This window comes from Eumetopias jubatus, unplaced genomic scaffold (assembly GCF_037043125.1).
Source record: "Eumetopias jubatus isolate StellerSeaLion01/CBP00866 unplaced genomic scaffold, mEumJub1_p1.0 scaffold_7, whole genome shotgun sequence".
Taxonomy (NCBI): Eukaryota; Metazoa; Chordata; class Mammalia; order Carnivora; family Otariidae; genus Eumetopias; species Eumetopias jubatus.
The window spans coordinates 128,319,990-128,337,531 of NW_028274813.1; the positions used below are offsets into that span (position 1 = coordinate 128,319,990).

Consider the following 17,542-nt stretch of genomic DNA (forward strand, 5'->3'; position numbering starts at 1 on the left):
AGCTTCAGGCTCAGTCTTAAGAACCACCCTCAACATGTGGAGGATGGTTGACGAGTTCCCAAGCCCTTGCGGGGACCTCCCACTGAGCCCCCACAGTCCAGCTGATGAGCGAGTGGTACTCATCTCCATGCCAACCACCCAACACAGAGCTTGGGGTTAAACTGCATTTCTGAGTTGTCACCGCTGTGGGGGATGCAGCTGGGATGAGGCACCGCTCTCTCCGGACTCCGGATCCCGAGCCCTCTCCACCGCATGTCCCTCAGGGATTCACTGGACTGGTAATGAACTGACTGAGGAGGAAAAGGGGATTCAGCCTGGGGCCGACTGAACCAATACCCTTCCTGTGTTGGAGAAACAACCCCTCTCTCTCTTTCTCTTGCTTCCTTTCCATGGGAGGAAACGCAGTGCCCAGTTCCAGAGGACCTTCACTTGCAGGGGAGGTGAAATCTGCCTGGGTGGTTACCCTGTCCACCCTCTCCCCTCCTGCTTGCTTCATGCCATCCGTCCCTGGGTTCTGTGGATTTTACCACCTGAATCTCTCTCCAGTCCCCTCTGGCATCTCCTGCACTCCAGTCTGCCCTCACCCCGCCGGTCTGTTTGCCCATGATGAGGGTGTCAGAGCACATCTGATCCTGGGGCCACCTCCTGCTTAAAGGGACAGAGGTGGAGCCTTCACGGGGCCTCCCAGTGGTGCTACTCTGCCCCTCCAGCATCTTCTCACACCTTGCCACCCTGGCCCTCCACGTCAGCCTCACCTCCCCAGCTTCCTTCTAGCCCCTGGGTTCCCCAGGCTCCCTCGCTCCCAGGACTTTGCACTTGCTGTTCCCTCAGCTGGAATTCTGATCCCGTCATCAGGCATCAGCTTGCAAACATGTCCCTAGGGACATTTCTCTGCCCGCCCCCGCCCCCAAGGTGTTTCTGTCTGTGTCACAGTCATGATGTTATCATCATGTGAGTGATGATTCCCTGACTCCCTCCGTGAGCTCCGCTCAGGCAGGGACTGCCTCTGTTTGCACTCCGGGACGTATATGGTAAGTGGAGGGATGCACAGATCACTAGACGCGCCCTGCCAAGCACAGTTTGCTGCTTTCCTTCAAGCTGTCCTCACCCCCAACCCCCTCCCAGAGTTTTGGCCTGGCTCTGACCCGTCCGTGAACATGGGTTCTGCAGGAGCTCCAGCTACACTGAGTGCCACGGCTAGCCCCCAGGTGACCCGCCTGTGTGCGGGGGGACTGCTGGTCCAGTTGCTCAGGCTGACTTGCAACTAGTGACTCTGGGCTCTGCGAGTCCCCTGGCAGGTGTTTGGGTCTGGGACAGGGTGCACACTCGTCCCCACTGTTTTTCCTCTGGGAACCTGGCTCGTGCCTCTGGCTTCTACAGCTTTGCCAGACCTCCTCCAGCCTCTGCCAGCCAGCAGTCCACTCTGCCACATTTTCCTTAATGATGGGCCTGTGCCTTTCAGCATCATGTTATCGTGAGGAGCCTGGCGATCTGAGAGCCCTCGTTCTGCAGGCTCGATGGCTGAGTGTTTTTTATCACGCCATTTGTCTTCAGAACTGTGCTCTCCCCATGTGTGGGTTCCCCGTTAAAATCTTTCCCTGTTAAAACCATCCACCCTCCCAAATGCTTGGAACCCTGTGCCAGGCTGTGGGGTTCATATGCTGCCGTGCTGCAGGAGTCATGTGTGTTAGTCCCCAGGACCAGTCTGGCCACTGGCATGTTCTTACCAGCGTTGGAGGACGATGTGCTGGGGCGTTACGTCTGTGAATAGACCACAAGTGATTTCAGCAAAGCACCTGGGGACACAGGGGAGGGCCCCTCGCCCAATGCATGGCACATCGTGGATACCCCAGGAGTGTTGTTTGGATGAACAAAGGAAGGAAACAACTAGAGGACAGCGTTTCCCTATGGGGGTTCCTTGGAACAGGAGTCCTTGGAGATGCTCAGGGAAAAACAAATCAGTGGGGGGAGGGAGGAAGGGTCACATAGCCAAATAATCTTGAGGAAATGTCTCTATACTGTGTGACCCTCTTGGAGACCCGGATGGTATATTAGAGTATTAAAAGCCCTTGGAAGGCCAGCTCTATGGAAAGTTGGCTGGCATTGTTTTACTCCATGTGATCCCAGAACTTTCTTGCTCATGTGAACCCTTCCGGCATTTAGGAATTGTTGCTAGAATGCAGGATAGAAGGTGGTGAGGGTCGGTTCAAAGGGATGTACTGAGTCCACAGGGAGGCCTTGAAGACAGGTTCTTGAAGCATGTAGCATTTCAGCCCCATCTGGAAGGATGAGCAGGATCCCCATGGATGGAGGGAGGAGAAGGGCTTCCGGGCTGGGCGGCAGGTGTGGCCAGAGGCAGGGGACAGAAATGCCCACGGTGTAGGTGGGAGAGAGACGTCTGGTTTGGGGGAACAGGATTTAGAAAATTTCATGGCAGAAGGCTGGCTGGTATCTGTGCCTGCACCCAGCAGAGTTCCTGGCACTTGACGCCACCTGATAAGACTTTGGTAAAATTATGAATGAATTACGGAGGGCTTTTGCATTGCTCTTCTAAAGTGTGTGGACTTTGTGAGTCATTGTTTTCCAACTAGGGTTTTGAGTCAGCATCACCCAGGAGGTTTCTTGAAACACACCCACACTTGGGTCACACCCCTGAAAACTCTGATTCCATGAGTCTAGCGGGGAAGAGGGAGGTGGTCCAGGCACCTGGATGTCTTTAAAGTTCCGAGGCGATTCTAAGTGAACCCCTAGTTGAAAATATGAGAGGGGGTGGGAGTCCTTCAGGGGGTTTCCGTCAAAGCTGTTTCTGCAACAGTTGCCCATAAGATAAAATGTGGAGAGGAGACCCACTCACGAAATAAGCTTAGGACAGTCTGTGATGTGGCCCATTTGGAGGGCCGTAAGTGACATTAGTGCCTTAAAGGCTCTGAGAAGATCTGTAAACCCAGCCCTCCAGGAGGATAGCACTAGGGAGTCTAGGCTTCGAGAAGGGCATTTGTGTCAGCTTGGGTGCTGAAATTCACCATTTCTTTTCTAAGCACTGCTTTTTGTCTTTCCAGCAGTGCGTTCTCCTACAGGTAGAGTTTTCGTGAATGCTAAATGCAGTCAGCCCTGCCACCACTGAGGTGGCATGTCATGCTCCCAGACAAGGTTCCTAGGGGCTGGCTTGAGGTTACAAAAGTGGCATTCTGCTTATGAGGAGCTGTCTTTCTTTAGTCCTTTTCTGCCTGCTACCTCTGGCATGGAAAGACGCAACAGTTGGATCTGAAAGAGAGCTTGCTGCTTCCCAGGCTCCTTTCTCTGTCTTGGCCAGCTGCAAGAGCTAGCTGTGCCTCTGGGGGTGTTTGGGCTCAAAGCAGCTAATGGGACCCCACACTAATTTTTTTTTTTTTTTTCTCTCGGGCCTTCTTGGCAGTGTTGTAAGGAGCTGGGGATTTTAAAAAAGGATCAATAGATCTGGCTGGCTCGGGGTTCCCCTGGCTGATCCACACCCATCTGACACTTGGCTTTCAGTGTAAATGCTCGTTTTCTGTGCTGATGGCTTCTGGTTTGTTCACTCAAACCATGACCTTCTCCATACGAGAGACATGTCACTTTCAGCCTGTTCCCAAAGACTTGTCTCACAGCTGGCAACGAGAGGGTGCCACGAAGCTCCCCTGGGCCCCTCAACAGCCCAGAACAGAGATTGGGGGACAGTCATATCTGCAGCAACAAGGTCGCAGGGAGCCCAAGGCGGCCGGGCTGGGGCCAGTGCACGGTAGGCACTCCCTTCCGGAAGCTTCCGACACCACAGGCTTCCCGTCCCGCCCAGGCTTTTCCCCACCGCTATCCAAGGGAACAATGTAGATACCTCCAGAATCAGCGATGGAAATGGCCATATTTGCTAATTATTCCCACTCGCATCGTGGCCCACGAGCCTGTGGAACGTGGCCCATGGGGCGATCACGAGCTGGTCCCTGTCTCCACAGTTAAGGTTTCTTAAGAGATTGTGACAGTTACCTTTAGGGACTGCAATTTGTTTATTGAATTTTTTAATCCCTCTTGCATTGATGAAGCATCTGCTCGCACCGGGCACCGTGCCCACATCTCTGCGTGCAGGTGGCTCCTCGCATGGGAGACACAGGAAGACCCAGGCGAGGGTGTCCGGGGACACGTAGGTGCAGTGATGACAGGCTGCACCCCGTACGGGGGGACCAGCCTGGTGGCTGCCAGACACTCGTGCCGCGCCAGGAGACGTCATGTTTCCTAGGATTCACCCTGCCTTGGCTCTAATCTCGGGCCTCTGTGGTGATGTTTTTCCACATCTTTGTTACTGCTTCCTTCCTCTTTCATCTGGTTTTGGTCGTGGCCCAAAGACTGTTGTGTATCTCCCCGCCGCCCTGCTCCCTGCGCCTCTCTGCTCTCTTCTGCTCTTGAGTCCTGTGCACTGGGAATCGCTTCATGACGACTTACCGTTCAGAAAGACACTTCTCCGTTGATTCAAGTCCCCGTCCAGAAACCTGAAGATTTAGAAGTGGGCTCCGAGGCGCAGGCAGACCTGGGTTTTGCATTCTGGGAGCGTGGTTTTTGCAGCCGTTCAAGGAACCTTTGGTTTCCTATGAGACAGTAAGACCGTCCCTGTTGTTACAGCTGCGGGAGTGACATGCGTGACCCTTAGCACGGGGCCCATCCGCTAAGCCGATGGCTGCCCAGCAAACATCGGTCACTGTTGTAATTACCAAGTGGTTGCACACACTGGCTACCTCTCCCCCTCTTGGGAGCATTAACCGTGGTGTATTGACAGCAATGTTATTAAAGAAAAAGAAGGTCAAGGCCAATTTCAGTAGAGAGCCTGAGGGCTGAAATATCTCAGAGTCAAGTGCAATACCATCAAGCCCCACAGTGAGCACTTCCCAGGGCACCTCCAGTTCCCAGGAGGGGGGAGCAACAAGGACGTGTGCCCCCGACCCCCTGACCTGTCCAGCCCTCTGCAGGAGGTCATCTCTGACCTTGGGAAGCCAGTGACTCCAGCGGCAGCTCCCAGGAGCTCCACTCACCTACCCAGTGTCCTCCCAGCTCTGCTTACTCACCATATCTGCTCACACACAGGCATTCTTAGAGCAGGTCTGACGTCCTCCCAGCTCGAGGGCTCGCTCCCTAATGTAGCCAACAAGTGCTTCTATTATATTAATTATCATCGTGCTCAACTTACCTGTGTGCCAGAATCACTGGGTCACCTGCTCTGCAGGCATGGGTCTCATTTAATCTTTGCAACAATCCATGGGATGGAGTGGTATGCTCCAGGCACAGACCTGCTTAGTCATGAAGGTAGAATTCAGGTCCCAGTGACCTGGCTCCTTGAACCAGGTCCTTATTTTATACAGCCTTGCTCAGTCACACTTTCTGCAGCACAGGACTCCTCCTCTGTGGGCTCTGCAAGCCTTTCTTTCTCTCCTTTCCCTCCCTTCCTGTCCTGCCTTTCTTCCTTTAAAAAAACAAGTACTAAACCCGTGAGTCATTTTCCCCAGCCCCAGTGGGAATTTTTGTATTCTTTCTAAGCATTAAGCTACTCCTTCAATGACCAGGAGTGGTCTCTGCATGCTCCATCGTCTGACCAGGAGCAGAGCTTCTGAAAACCCGAACCAGAATAACACCCTGCCCCTGGGCATGCTCTGGGGCAGTAGGTGCCACGGTTTGAGTTGGTGCCACGCTTCCCTAACCGTGGGACCACTCTCCGCCTCGGTTTCCTTACCTGTAAACGGAGGCTGTACATAGCCCCAAGATCACGGGTTTGTTGTGAGGATTATGTGATTTGATGTGTTAGTGGTCAGAATGGTACTAGGTACCCACCCAGGTAATGCTCTGTCCCCATCAGTCTCACACCTTCTCCAAACTTGCCTTTCTCCCTCCTGGAGGACCTACACATTTTCCAGAAATCTCAAAGCTACAGGAAGGTCTTCCAAAGACAGGAGTGGAAAGCCTGTTTTCCCTGAAAAACTCTCCCCCGCTGCTGTTTGGCACTTTGTGCCAGCCTGCTGGTGACAGCACCGGGCTCCTGATGAGAGGTGAAGTCTTCCCCAGCTGGTGAGGCCGCATGGTGCAAGCCAGCCCACCTCCTTCCCCAGCTCCCAGCTTCGGAGGCTAAGTCAGTGGGTGGGAAGTAATTGGCTAAAGGGGACCATGGGTGTTCAGTGGCCTGGTGTGGCCTTGGTTCATCAGTTTCTATTTGTCTGGGCCACCTCATTAGCTGCTGCCTCCGTGGAAGGTTAGAATTTTATGGGTTTAAGAACTCATTCAAATGAAAAAGCTTGAAATACTGGGATAGCCCGAGGTTCAAGCTAATTAATACCCCTTTTCAAATTGGGGCTTTGGTGGGTAGGCTGAGCCTTTGAAAAGGAATCTTTTGAGAGTGCTACAAGTCATTGCAAATAAAGCCTAGGATGGAAGGGAAAACCTGGGAGCAAAATAGAGCCGAACGCAAGAGGAATCTGTCATTTCTGGCAGCGAATCTGCCTGATGGAGGAAAGAAAAGAATGTTCTTCATGCAAATAAGGTCCACTGAGGCTTCTCTGGGCCTTCGGTCAGATGATCCTCAAACCTAATGATTTTCACATCTAATTCAACACGAAATTAGTCATTAGATATTAAGAGAAAAGCAGGCAGGCTCTCCTATCTCAACAAAGCATCTTCCCCACTGAAGTGGCATTATCTCTGGAATAATTAAAATGGTTGCTGAAGTATGAAAACATTCCATTAACTGGAGTTGCCTTTGTTGAGACGTGCTCTCCCTTCCTCCCCAGTAAATCGCGACGGCCACGATCCAGGACAAGGAGATACCAGGACCCAAGTAATGTGATCAAACTTAAATCCTCTTTGGCGCCATTTCTGAGCCAGAGAGCAAAGTTCCTATTTGGAGGATGCAGTTTTATTTGTGAGAAAGCGTGGCTGTCCTGCTTCTTTCTAAGGCCCCCGTCTGAATGGTCTGCACCCTGACAAAGGAAATGAAGCCTACAATGAAAGTATGGCAGACGATCGTTTTCCTGGAATGCCCCCAAACTGCCTATTGATTGTTGGCAGTGTTTCCAGAGTTCAGATATCTTAATTCCAAAAGACCACAATGATCGAGCCACAGTGTCTTTATCTGCCAAAACATAAACAGCTGGGGGTTTGACATTCACTCGTTACCAGGAGGCACTGTGGTCGCCTGATGTGACCCATACCTGTCTCTCTACAGTGTGGAGTGAGACAGTCAGCCAGTCCCTTACCACAGGAACATTACGCCGTCACAATGTACCACACACCATAGCAAATCAGCCTTCACTCATTAGCAGCGATTTAGGATGATGGAGTCTTAACATCCAACAGGCTTTTGTGTTTAAAGACAGAAACCGCATTACCCTCTGTTTACACGCAATGTATTCATCTTCCGTATTTCTTTAGCAGTCCACGTTTTTAAACATTACACAGTCAACACGCCTCTAAATATTTGTATGATTCTTAAAAAATAATGTGTATTTAACAAAGGAAAGTTTCTGAACATTTAAACAGATTTTTAAGTGTAGCCACTTTTAGCCATTTATTTGAACTGATTTCTAAAGTCAGATCTTAAATGCTTAAAACCCTGCAAAAATAAATAAATAATAAACAAAACACATGGTGAAGGCCAGTGTGTTTGCAAAAAAAAAAAAAAAGACAGTTATAAATGAGTGAATACCATGGATTTAAGGTTTCTGGGTTTTTGTGTGACTTGTGTGTGTGTGCTTACACATGGTTATATCATCCAAGAGTTACCTTCCTAAGGTTTTAGTAAATTTTGTGAGAAACTATGACAGAAAAGCAGAGGCCACCACCTCTGGTTGGTTCTTAGTTGGGATGCAGGATTAGGTTGATCAGCCCACAGTGATTCTGAGCTTGTCCTCTGACTCAGTTCATTCCCCTAACTGAGTTCCTTTTATTATGTCAGAGGATCTTTAAGTCCCTCTCTTTAGGTTTTTATTTCTGAAACTTGATATCTTTCACAGAAATGATAAATTTTGAGCTGTGTGTATCTGCCATTTGCTGACCCATTGTTCTGCCATTTTGATTTATTGAGCTTGTCTGTTACCATTATTAAAAACTTACGTATCCCCTATTATTATTTTATTCTAATTAGCTGGGCCATTTAGAGGTTTCATCTCCTAGGAGATGAGAGTGAGCCTGTTTAATTAGCTCTCTTCTTTCGGACAGCTGGCTAATTCATCACCTTGGAATGCAGCATTAGACTCCCTGCTCACCTGTTTATTTTGTATGACCATGGGTACCTACTGGTTTTTCCTAGACTTAGAATAATATTGCTCCATCTGGGACTCAGTTTTATCTTTCCTGTTTACACAGGTGGAAAGTAGACCCCATGCCAAATATTCCATATCATCATGATTACAGTGGAACAGACTTCCCCTAACTGTAGTCCCTGGCACATCACTTTTTGCCTTATCTGCTTACCACCTGTACCATTATTTACATAAGACTTCTCTTTAAATTACTTTAATCTACTTGTTTTAGCCCGGCATCATTTTAAGCTGTGAGAGCCATAAAACCACACATGTGATGTATCAGTTACATTTCAGTTGACTTTTTTGTAAGTACACATTAAAACAATGGCGTAAGGAACGAGAAGGAGAGAAAATGGCGTCCACAGATTACAGTACCTACAGCCAAGCTGCAGCCCAGCAGGGCTACTGTGCATACACCGCCCAACCCACTCAAGGATATGCACAGATCACCCAGGCATATGGGCAGCGAAGTTATGGCACCTATGGACAGCCCACTGATGTCAGCTATACCCAGGCTCAGACCACTGCGACCTATGGGCAGACCGCCTATGCCACTTCTTATGGACAGCCTCCCACTGGTTATACTACTCCAGCTGCCCCCCAGGCGTACAGTCATCCTGTCCGGGGGGACGGCACTGGTGCTTACGATACCACCACTGCTACGGTCACTACCCCCCAGGCCTCCTATGCAGCTCAGCCTGCTTGCCCAGCCTATGGGCAGCCGCCACACCTGCAAGACTGCAGGGTGGCAACAAACCCGCTGAGACTAGTCAACCTCAGTCTAGCACAGGGGGTTACAACCAGCCCAGCCTAGGATATGGACAGAGTAACTACAGTTATCCCCAGGTACCTGGGATCTACGCCGTGCAGCCAGTCACAGCACCACCATCTTATCCTCCTACCAGCGACTCCTCTACACAGCCGACTAGTTAGGATCAGAGCAGTTACTCACAGCAGAACACCTGTGGGCAGCCAAGCAGCTATGGACAGCAGAGTAGCTATGGTCGACAAAGCAACTATGGGCAGCAGCCGCCCACTGGTTATCCGCCCCAAACTGGATCCTACAGCCAGGATCCTCCAACAGAGCAGCAGCTACGGGCAGTGGAGTTCATTCCAACAGGACCACCCCAGCAGCATGGGTGTCTCTGGGCTGGAGCCTGGAGGATTTTCTGGGCCAGGAGAGAACTGGAGCGTGAGTGGCCCTGATAACCGGGGCAGGGGAAGAGGGGGGTTTGATCATGGAGGCATGAGCAGAGGTGGGCGGGGAGGAGGATGCAGTGAAATGGGTGCTGGAGAGCGAGGTGGCTTCAATAAGCCTGGTGGACCCATGGACGAAGGACCAGATCTTGGTCTGGGCCCACCTGTAGATCCAGATGAAGGCTCTGACCAACAGTGTAATTTATGTGCAAGGCTTAAATGACAATGTGACTCTAGATGATCTGGCAGACTTCTTTAAGCAGTGTGGAGTTGTTAAGTTGAACAAGAAAACCAGACAACCCATGATCCATATCTACTTGGACAAGGAAATAGGAAAGCCCAAAAGTAATGCTCCAGTTTCCTCTGAAGACCCACCAACAGCCAAGTCTGGCGTGGAGTGGTTTGATGGGAAAGATTTTCAAGGGAGCAAACTTAAGGTTTCTCTTGCTTGGAAGAAGCCTCCAATGAACAGCATGCGGGGTGGTATGCCTCCCCGTGAGGGCAGAGGGATGCCGCCACCACTTTGTGTAGGTCCCGGGGGCCCAGGAGGTCCTGGGGGCCCCATGGGTCGCATGGGAGGCCGTGGAGGAGACAGAGGTGGCTTCCCCCAAGAGAGCCCCGGAGGAGGAAATGTCCAGCACTGAGCTGGAGACTGGCAGTGCCCCAGTCTGGGGTGTGGAAACCAGAACTTCGCCTAGAGAACAGGATGCAACCAGTGTAAGGCCCCAAAGCCTGAAGGCTTCCTTCCACCACCCTTTCCACCCCCGGGTGGTGACCATGGCAGAGGCGGCCTCACGGGCCGCAGTGTTCCCGGTGGGATGTTCAGAGGGGGCCGTGGTGGAGAAGGGAGGCTTCTGTGGTGGCCAGGGCATGGACCAAGGTGGCTCTGGTGGAGGAAGACAGGGCGGGCCTCGTGGGCCCCCTGGACCTTCGATGTAACAGATGGGAGGAAGAAGAAGTAGGCGCAGAGGACCTGGAAGAATGGACAAAGGCAAGCACCATCAGGAACTCAGAGATCGGCCCTCCTAGATGCAGAGACCCCGCAGAGCTGCATTGACTACCAGATTTATTTTTTAAACTACCAAATTTATTTTTTAAAAATGTTTTAAATTATAATTCCATATTTATAACGTTGGCCACAACATCATGATTATTCCTTGTCTGTACTTTAGTATTTTTCAGCATTTGTGAAGAAACATTAAAACAAGTTAAATGGTAAAAAATAAAATAATAAAATAAAAAATAAAAATAAAATAATAGTATAAATATTGAAGCAATAGGGTTGTCCTGGTTCCTATACCTGCAGAGCCCCTTTGCCAACTGCCAAGATGTGTCATTGATTGCGTTGAAAGGATTAAAAAAAAATGAATCTCACATTTTTTAAAGCACCAACGTAAGCGGGGAACCTTAAGTGGTTTACGAAACCACGTACTTCAAGAAAAAGAGAGTATAATAAAACATGATCGAAATGTATGACCTCAACAAGAGCTGTTTTCCGTCTCTGGTGGTACTTAATATGGTCCACAAGCCACGAAGTGCTTCTGCCCACCCTCAGTTCTTGCCCGAGCCCGGGGCACCAGGCTGGTTGGGCAGCTTCTTCAAGGTGGGACTGGGTGATGAGAAAAGACCCCATCAGAGGACGATGGAAGAGATGCAGGAAAGATCTGGGGGCAGAGCATCCCAGGAGAGGAAGGAGGAGCCCCCAGCGCAAAGCCTTAGGTGGGGAGGACCTGCCTGAGGAAGAGCGAGCAGAAGCAGGTGGGCTGGACTAGAGGGAAAGAGGGGCGTGGCAGGAAGTGCCATCAGATTGCTAAGGGGCAGACCCAGGCTATGGAGGAGTTCTGAGCAGGAAAGTGATTTGAGTTGATCCCACCGGCTACCATGTAGGGAATGATTAGGTCAGATGCAGAGTGAAAAGCAAGACCCCAGTTGGGTCTCCCCGGGAGTCCCCCATGTGAGAACTCGTGGAAGCTTTTGCCAGGGAGGTGGCCATAGACTTGGTGAGAAGAGGTTGGGCACATGTATGTATATATGTATGTATGTATGTATGTATGTATTTATAAGCACTAGAATTCCAGTTTTTTTCTTGAAACTTGTTAAGATTATATTTTCTTAACACACATATAGAGTTATAAATATTTATCTCAAACTTATGGATATATATGCTTAGATATACTGATATAACATCATTTTAACGCACTTTATGATATATAATTATATTTTTTTCCTTTGAGAAATAAACCCCAAACTTTTTTGGGGGAGGATGGAAATAATTTGTCATTGCTTATAAAATAGTTGGGTATTTCCAGTAGACTACGAAAAGGCACAATACAGTCTCTCCTTTTACAGTAGTTCTCTGTTTAATTGGCAGAATATGAGCATACATTTTGAAGCCAGAGTTTCCACACTTTGTGGGTGACTTACAGGTTTGAGGTTTCAGGCCTGAGGAACTGGATGACTCCCGACGCTGGTTGCTGAGATGGGCCAAAGTGTGTCAAGAAGGGACTCTGGCGGCAGGAGGCCTGGAAGTGCGGTGTGTAACCCTCTGCTTCTGTCTCCCTGCAGTGATCCCGAAGGTCACCAAGCACCTGCTCTCAAACCCTGTGTTCACCTGCATCATCCTGGCTGCCTGCATGGAGATTGCAGTGGTGGCTGGCTTCGCTGCCTTCTTGGGGAAGTACCTGGAGCAGCAGTTTAACCTTACCACCTCTTCTGCCAACCAGCTACTCGGTGAGTCTGCTCCTCCATCCCCCCGGGAGGACAGAAGGCTGCTCGCATGCAGGTAACCCTCTAAGACCGAGGCCCACCAGAGAAAGAGCCCAGACTCTGCTCCTACAGCAGCAGTATTCTTGGGGTCTGTGTGCAGAAGGAATTTCAAAGTCTATTCTTGCAGCAGAATTTGCCAAAGGGATGTGATAAGAAAGAGCTAAAATATAAAATGTACATAAGAAGCATTGTGACAGGCCAGGAGATCAGTAGATTGGTGTGAGGGGCAGAATTTGGGGGAAGATAGGATGAAGGAAGAGGGAAATCAAGACATGCCCAGAAAGGTTAGCAGGCTTTGGTCAGGCACATAAAAAAGTAAGAATATCCTTGGCAGCATGAAACACATAGTCAGCAAATATAGAACTTGGGAGCCATACACTCCCCTCCTGACCCCTGCCCACGGCAGACATAATTAATGGATCACGGCACTCCTTCTCCCCAAGCTCAAGCATGGCTTTACCATCCTTCTCAGTAGGAGACTACGGGCATCTGCTTCCACTGTTTGGAGTTGGCATGGTAAGGAAAACCAATTTGCCCTCAAGGGAAGCAGCATTACTTACGTGGAGTTCGGAAAGTGGCCTCATGACTGATAAGGGAGCTGGAAGAGTCGAGAAGCTCGCCCATGTTTCTGGCTCGGACAGCTGGTGGCACCATTTTTGAAACCTGGAAAAAGAGAAAAATCAGATCCGTGGGGGAGATTATGAGGTCACATTTGAAGTTGCTGAGTGTGAGACACCCATGGTGTGTCTCTGCAGTGTCCAGTACTTGGTGGGGGCTCAGCAAGGAGACCCCGCTGGGGAATAGAGGTTCTGTTGCATCTGTGTATGTCCGGGTGGTAGTGGAGGACACGGGAGTGGAAGTTACATAGCAAGAAAGTGAATTGAAAGAGAAGAGTCCCAACCATGAGGAAACACAGGAATCTGCGGGGAAGTCTGGAAAGAAATCCACAGGTCATGGGAGTCAAGGAAGAGATAATTCCAAGGAGGAAGCAGACAGCTGCGTGAGTGCGCACACACAATGAGAGCTGGGTGTCTCCATTAGCTGCAAGCATTGGGACATCCTGTGTCAAGAGCTGTGTCCCAGACATGGCCTTGGGGAGCCCATGCTCCATGTGGAGAGCTGCCCACAAGAGGGAAGGAGTAGTCTGCGGCTGCAGGACACTTTCCCGAAGCTCAGTCGTGGCGCAGAGGAGAGGGGCCCCAGCAGGTGGCCGTGTGTCCGTGGAGGGGGAGCGGGGGAGATGGGACGTTGCTAGGAAACACGAGCAGGTTGCTAAGTGGAGGGAAAATAGCCAGCAGAAGGGGATTTGCAGGAAAGAGAGGGATGTGGATGGACAGCCCTCGACAGAAGAGCTCATAGGCGCTGCCAGTGCAGAGAAGGAGAGAGGCATGAGTCTGGCCACTAAGACTACGGCTAGTATGGCCCTGCATTTGAGAGAGAGCTCCAGCCCCATGAATTACCTTCTCTGGTAAGTAGGGGGTCAGATTGTCTGCTGAGAGGAAAGGTCTCCTTCAACAGTGCCTGTTTCTTCACCTAACGGCCCCAATTAGGAAATGCAAAGGTGCTAACCCATCATGAGTCATCAGGAAAACACACATTAAAACCACACTGAGATACCACTCACTGCGCATCCACCAGACTGATAGTACCAAGTGTTGGTGAGGATGTGGAGCACCTGGAACTCTCATGAGCAGCTGTTGGGAGTGCCCAGTGGTGTGAGCACTTTGGACAGTTCCCAGGCAGTGCTTACGAAAGAACATTTTTATGCTGGGATATGTCCGTTCCACTTCTGGGCATATACCTGACAGAAATGAATGTTTAAGTCCACTCCTTACGATCTGCATATGTAACTGCGTTCAGAGCAGCCTGGTGCATAATGACCCCAACTGGATACAGCCTAGACGTCTGTCAGTGGGAGAATGGGTAAATAAATTAGAGAATGTTCATACAGTGCTACCACACAGCATGAGAAAGCAAGCATTTTCATACCTGCCTCACTGCGGATGAATCTGACAGAGTTGAAAGACGTCAGGCACAAAAGAGGACATATTTGTAGGAGTTTAAAGGGGGAAAAGTTAATTAAAGTGATAGAGGCCATGGTGATGGGAACTATCATTCCGGGAGGGGGAGGTGGGCAGCCTCCGGGGAGCCTTCCTGGGCCGCTGGAAATGTTCTAAGCTTGATCTGAGCAGTGGTTGTAGGGGTGTTTACAGATGCAAGGATTCATCAGCTGTTCCCTTAAGCTTTGTACACTTCCCAGGACATAATATATCTCAACTAAAAAAAAAAAAATTAAAAGCCTACTACGATGACACAGCTGGATCATAGCATCTCCTTGGGAACTGCTAGGCTAGCAGAAGCCTATTTTTTATTTATTTATTTTTTTTTTTTTGTCAAGGGTCACCTCCAAGAAGTATTAGCAAAATGCAGGCAGCCCTCTAGTACCTGTCTGGCAGGGAGAGGGTAAAGCGGGTCTCTTTATAATTAAAGTCATAAGTTCTTGGTTATACCTGCGGTGTCTCTGGTTTTGCCCTCCAGGAGCCCAGGTTCCTCCATTTCCTCCTCATTTCCGTGCTGCTCTTCTTACGTTCTCGTTACATTTGCGCAGTTGCCTCGACGTTGGGGCTGTGTTCTATTTCAGAACAGTTCTATCGACAAACAAATCAATAGTCTTCAGGCCAGAAGGTCAAAAAAACAATCTCGCCTTCTCGAACCTGTTTCTTTCCCAGTGACTCTGTCTGCCAGAGTGCTTGGTAGGGGAGGACCTTCTCCTGCCATGCAGAGAGGCCACCTGCTGGCCCATCTGTCAGTCCGTCTGTCCGGCAGTCCACACAGGTAGCATGCATGTGTGGCCTCTCCCTGTGTCCTGTTCGGGGCCTCACTAATCAGCATGGACCCTGGAGGGCTGGCTGCAACAGGGCTGGCACTGGGCATTCAGGGCACAGAGACGGACCCCGGGAGCACCAGGCAAGGCTCACATCAGAAAGTGCTCGGCTCCTGCAGACCCAGGGCATGGGGCCCATGCAGTCACCCTGCGGCATCAGCACAGGGCCTCGGAACCACCCTGGAAGTCAACAAATGGGGCAGGGTCCGGAGAAGAGCAGCACAGACGATTAAGGCACCGATGGCATGGATTTACGTGTGGATCTGTGCGTGACGATAAAAAGGGCTCAATCTGCATAGGTTAACGTAATGAGGAGGGAGTTTCGGGGGAAGTTCTGATAACTGAATGCCAAGGCTGCACACGCATCAGGGAGGAAGAGAGCAGCCTGATGACGGGTTGGGAGAAAAGGCGCCGAAAGCCTGTTATTGCCATAGTTACCGTCCTCACTAGGTGATGCTTCCCCACGGTCTCCGCTAGGAAGTGAAACAAAAGCATAGGACTGCTCTCTGGGCGTGGGCATGTCCGCACCAGTGTTCGTGCACACAGATCCAGCCTGCTGGCCAATTCATCCACCCCAAAAAGAAGCCTTGAGGGCCCACTCTGTGCGAGGCACAGGGAACTCTGCTGGACTGAAGAGTATGGAAAAGGTTCCTGTGCTCGGGGAAGCTGCATTTGAGGAGGGGGAGAGTAAACAAGAAACAAGACCAAAAAAGAATAAGGCAGCTTCAGATAATGGGGAGAACCATGAAGATAATGGGGTGAGGAATGATGGGGGAGCCCCTGGACAGACTATAGGACTGCTCTAGATGGTGTGGTCTGGGAAGGCATCTCTGAAGGGGGTGTGGGTCCAGCCAAGGAGAAATGCCGTACAAGAATGTCCCAGGAGAGGGACCAGCTGGTGCAAAGCCTGGGGTTCTGAATGGGTTTGGCCTGTCCCAGGGAGAGAAAGGAGGAGCCGTGGGCCAGGGGTGAGCAGAGAGGGGCACATGGGGGCTAGACCATGAAGGTCGTTTCTATACCAAAAACCAGAGAAAATCAAGCATAGGTATTCCGAGAGCATCAGATAATACAGAAATATCCTGTGTTTTATTTAAATGTGACTTGTGCTATTTTCTTGCAGAGCTCAGCCTTCCTGATTATGTTTTTCTTCGCCTAATATTAAAATTAATTTGCATTCCCTTAGCACATACCAGCTGGTTGATGTAGTCGATTGACCTAGAGGTCTGTTGATTGGCAAGGAGGAGACCACCTAGACTGGGAAATTGGCCACGCACAGTCTACACAGTGGATAAATGATGCACTGTAATTTAAAGCAAGTTTTAAATGAAGCAAATCAGGACAGAGCAAAGCCAAACAGGAGATTGGAACCCCAGGACTGAGTCTCTGAGAATCAGAAATAACAGGTTTATGATCCCTGCTGCCTTGCAGATGTTCTTTTTATAAGAAGGGGAGAATTTTTATGCCAATTACTCACCAAGAGCTACAAAACATATTGATTGGATGGATGCTCCTTCCCAAGAGGTCTGGGAGCAGGTTAAAATGCTGTCTCCACAGGCTGGTGAGTGCTGGGACCTTTGTGTAAACAGCCACCAGACCCTTCCATGAAGCCCTCCTCAGCTAATGAGGAAAGGGGAGAAAATCCCCAAATAATCTCGAGTCCCCTTTCACATCACCTCAAAAATGCACAGAGAGCACGTGCGTGTTCCCAGTCTGTCTTTGTCTCATGGTGATTCCCACACCAGCCGTGTCTTTCCCATGAGGATACCTTACTTAGCCAGATCGGCGTATGTACTTGGACTCCCAATAACTAAGCGTTTCCACGTCCGTCTCCCACGGTTTTCTGTGAGTTTCCGGAGGGCAGAAATAAGGCCCCCTCATGGAGACTTGGAGGCAGCTTGGAGGAGGCGGCACTGCAGTGGGGGTCACTGGGAATTTGGCCCGCGCAGGGCTCGGCCCCCTGCCTGGCACCCATCTGTCTGTGTCGATGGGCCCTACTTCCCCCACTAACGGCTCCCGCCCCTCTGTTTTTCTCCCAGGGATGACTGCAATCCCATGTGCCTGCCTGGGGATCTTCTTGGGCGGTCTCCTGGTGAAGAAGCTCAGTCTTTCTGCCCTCGGGGCCATTCGGATGGCCATGCTCGTCAACCTGGTGTCCACAGCTTGCTACGTCTCCTTCCTCTTCCTGGGCTGTGACACGGGCCCTGTGGCTGGGGTTACTGTTCCCTATGGAAACACGTAAGTCCCAGAAATGTCCGCTCCCACCCCTGCCAGCCCAGGGATGCCTGGACTCATTCTCCATGGTCGGATCAGGGAGCTCTCTTTGTCCCAAGTGGTGACCACGAGTGGAGGGTTTGATGATGCCTCTGTATCTTCCTCCCGGGGTTGAAGAGTCAAATGGACCTTT

General features: G+C 50.4%; 1 protein-coding gene and 1 pseudogene across 3 annotated transcripts in view; both read left to right on the forward strand.

The window, feature by feature from the left end:
• Positions 1–17,542, forward strand: part of SLCO3A1 (solute carrier organic anion transporter family member 3A1) — a 319,452-nt gene that overhangs the window by 256,729 nt on the left and 45,181 nt on the right. For all 3 annotated transcript variants that reach the window (XM_028122068.2, XM_028122069.2, XM_028122066.2), the window contains exons 5-6: positions 12,054–12,218; positions 17,175–17,373. In XM_028122068.2, coding sequence (XP_027977869.1) covers positions 12,054–12,218; positions 17,175–17,373 — 364 coding nt within the window. The remainder of the gene's footprint in view (positions 1–12,053; positions 12,219–17,174; positions 17,374–17,542) is intronic.
• On the forward strand, positions 8,644–10,517 carry LOC114223238 (RNA-binding protein EWS-like; annotated as a pseudogene).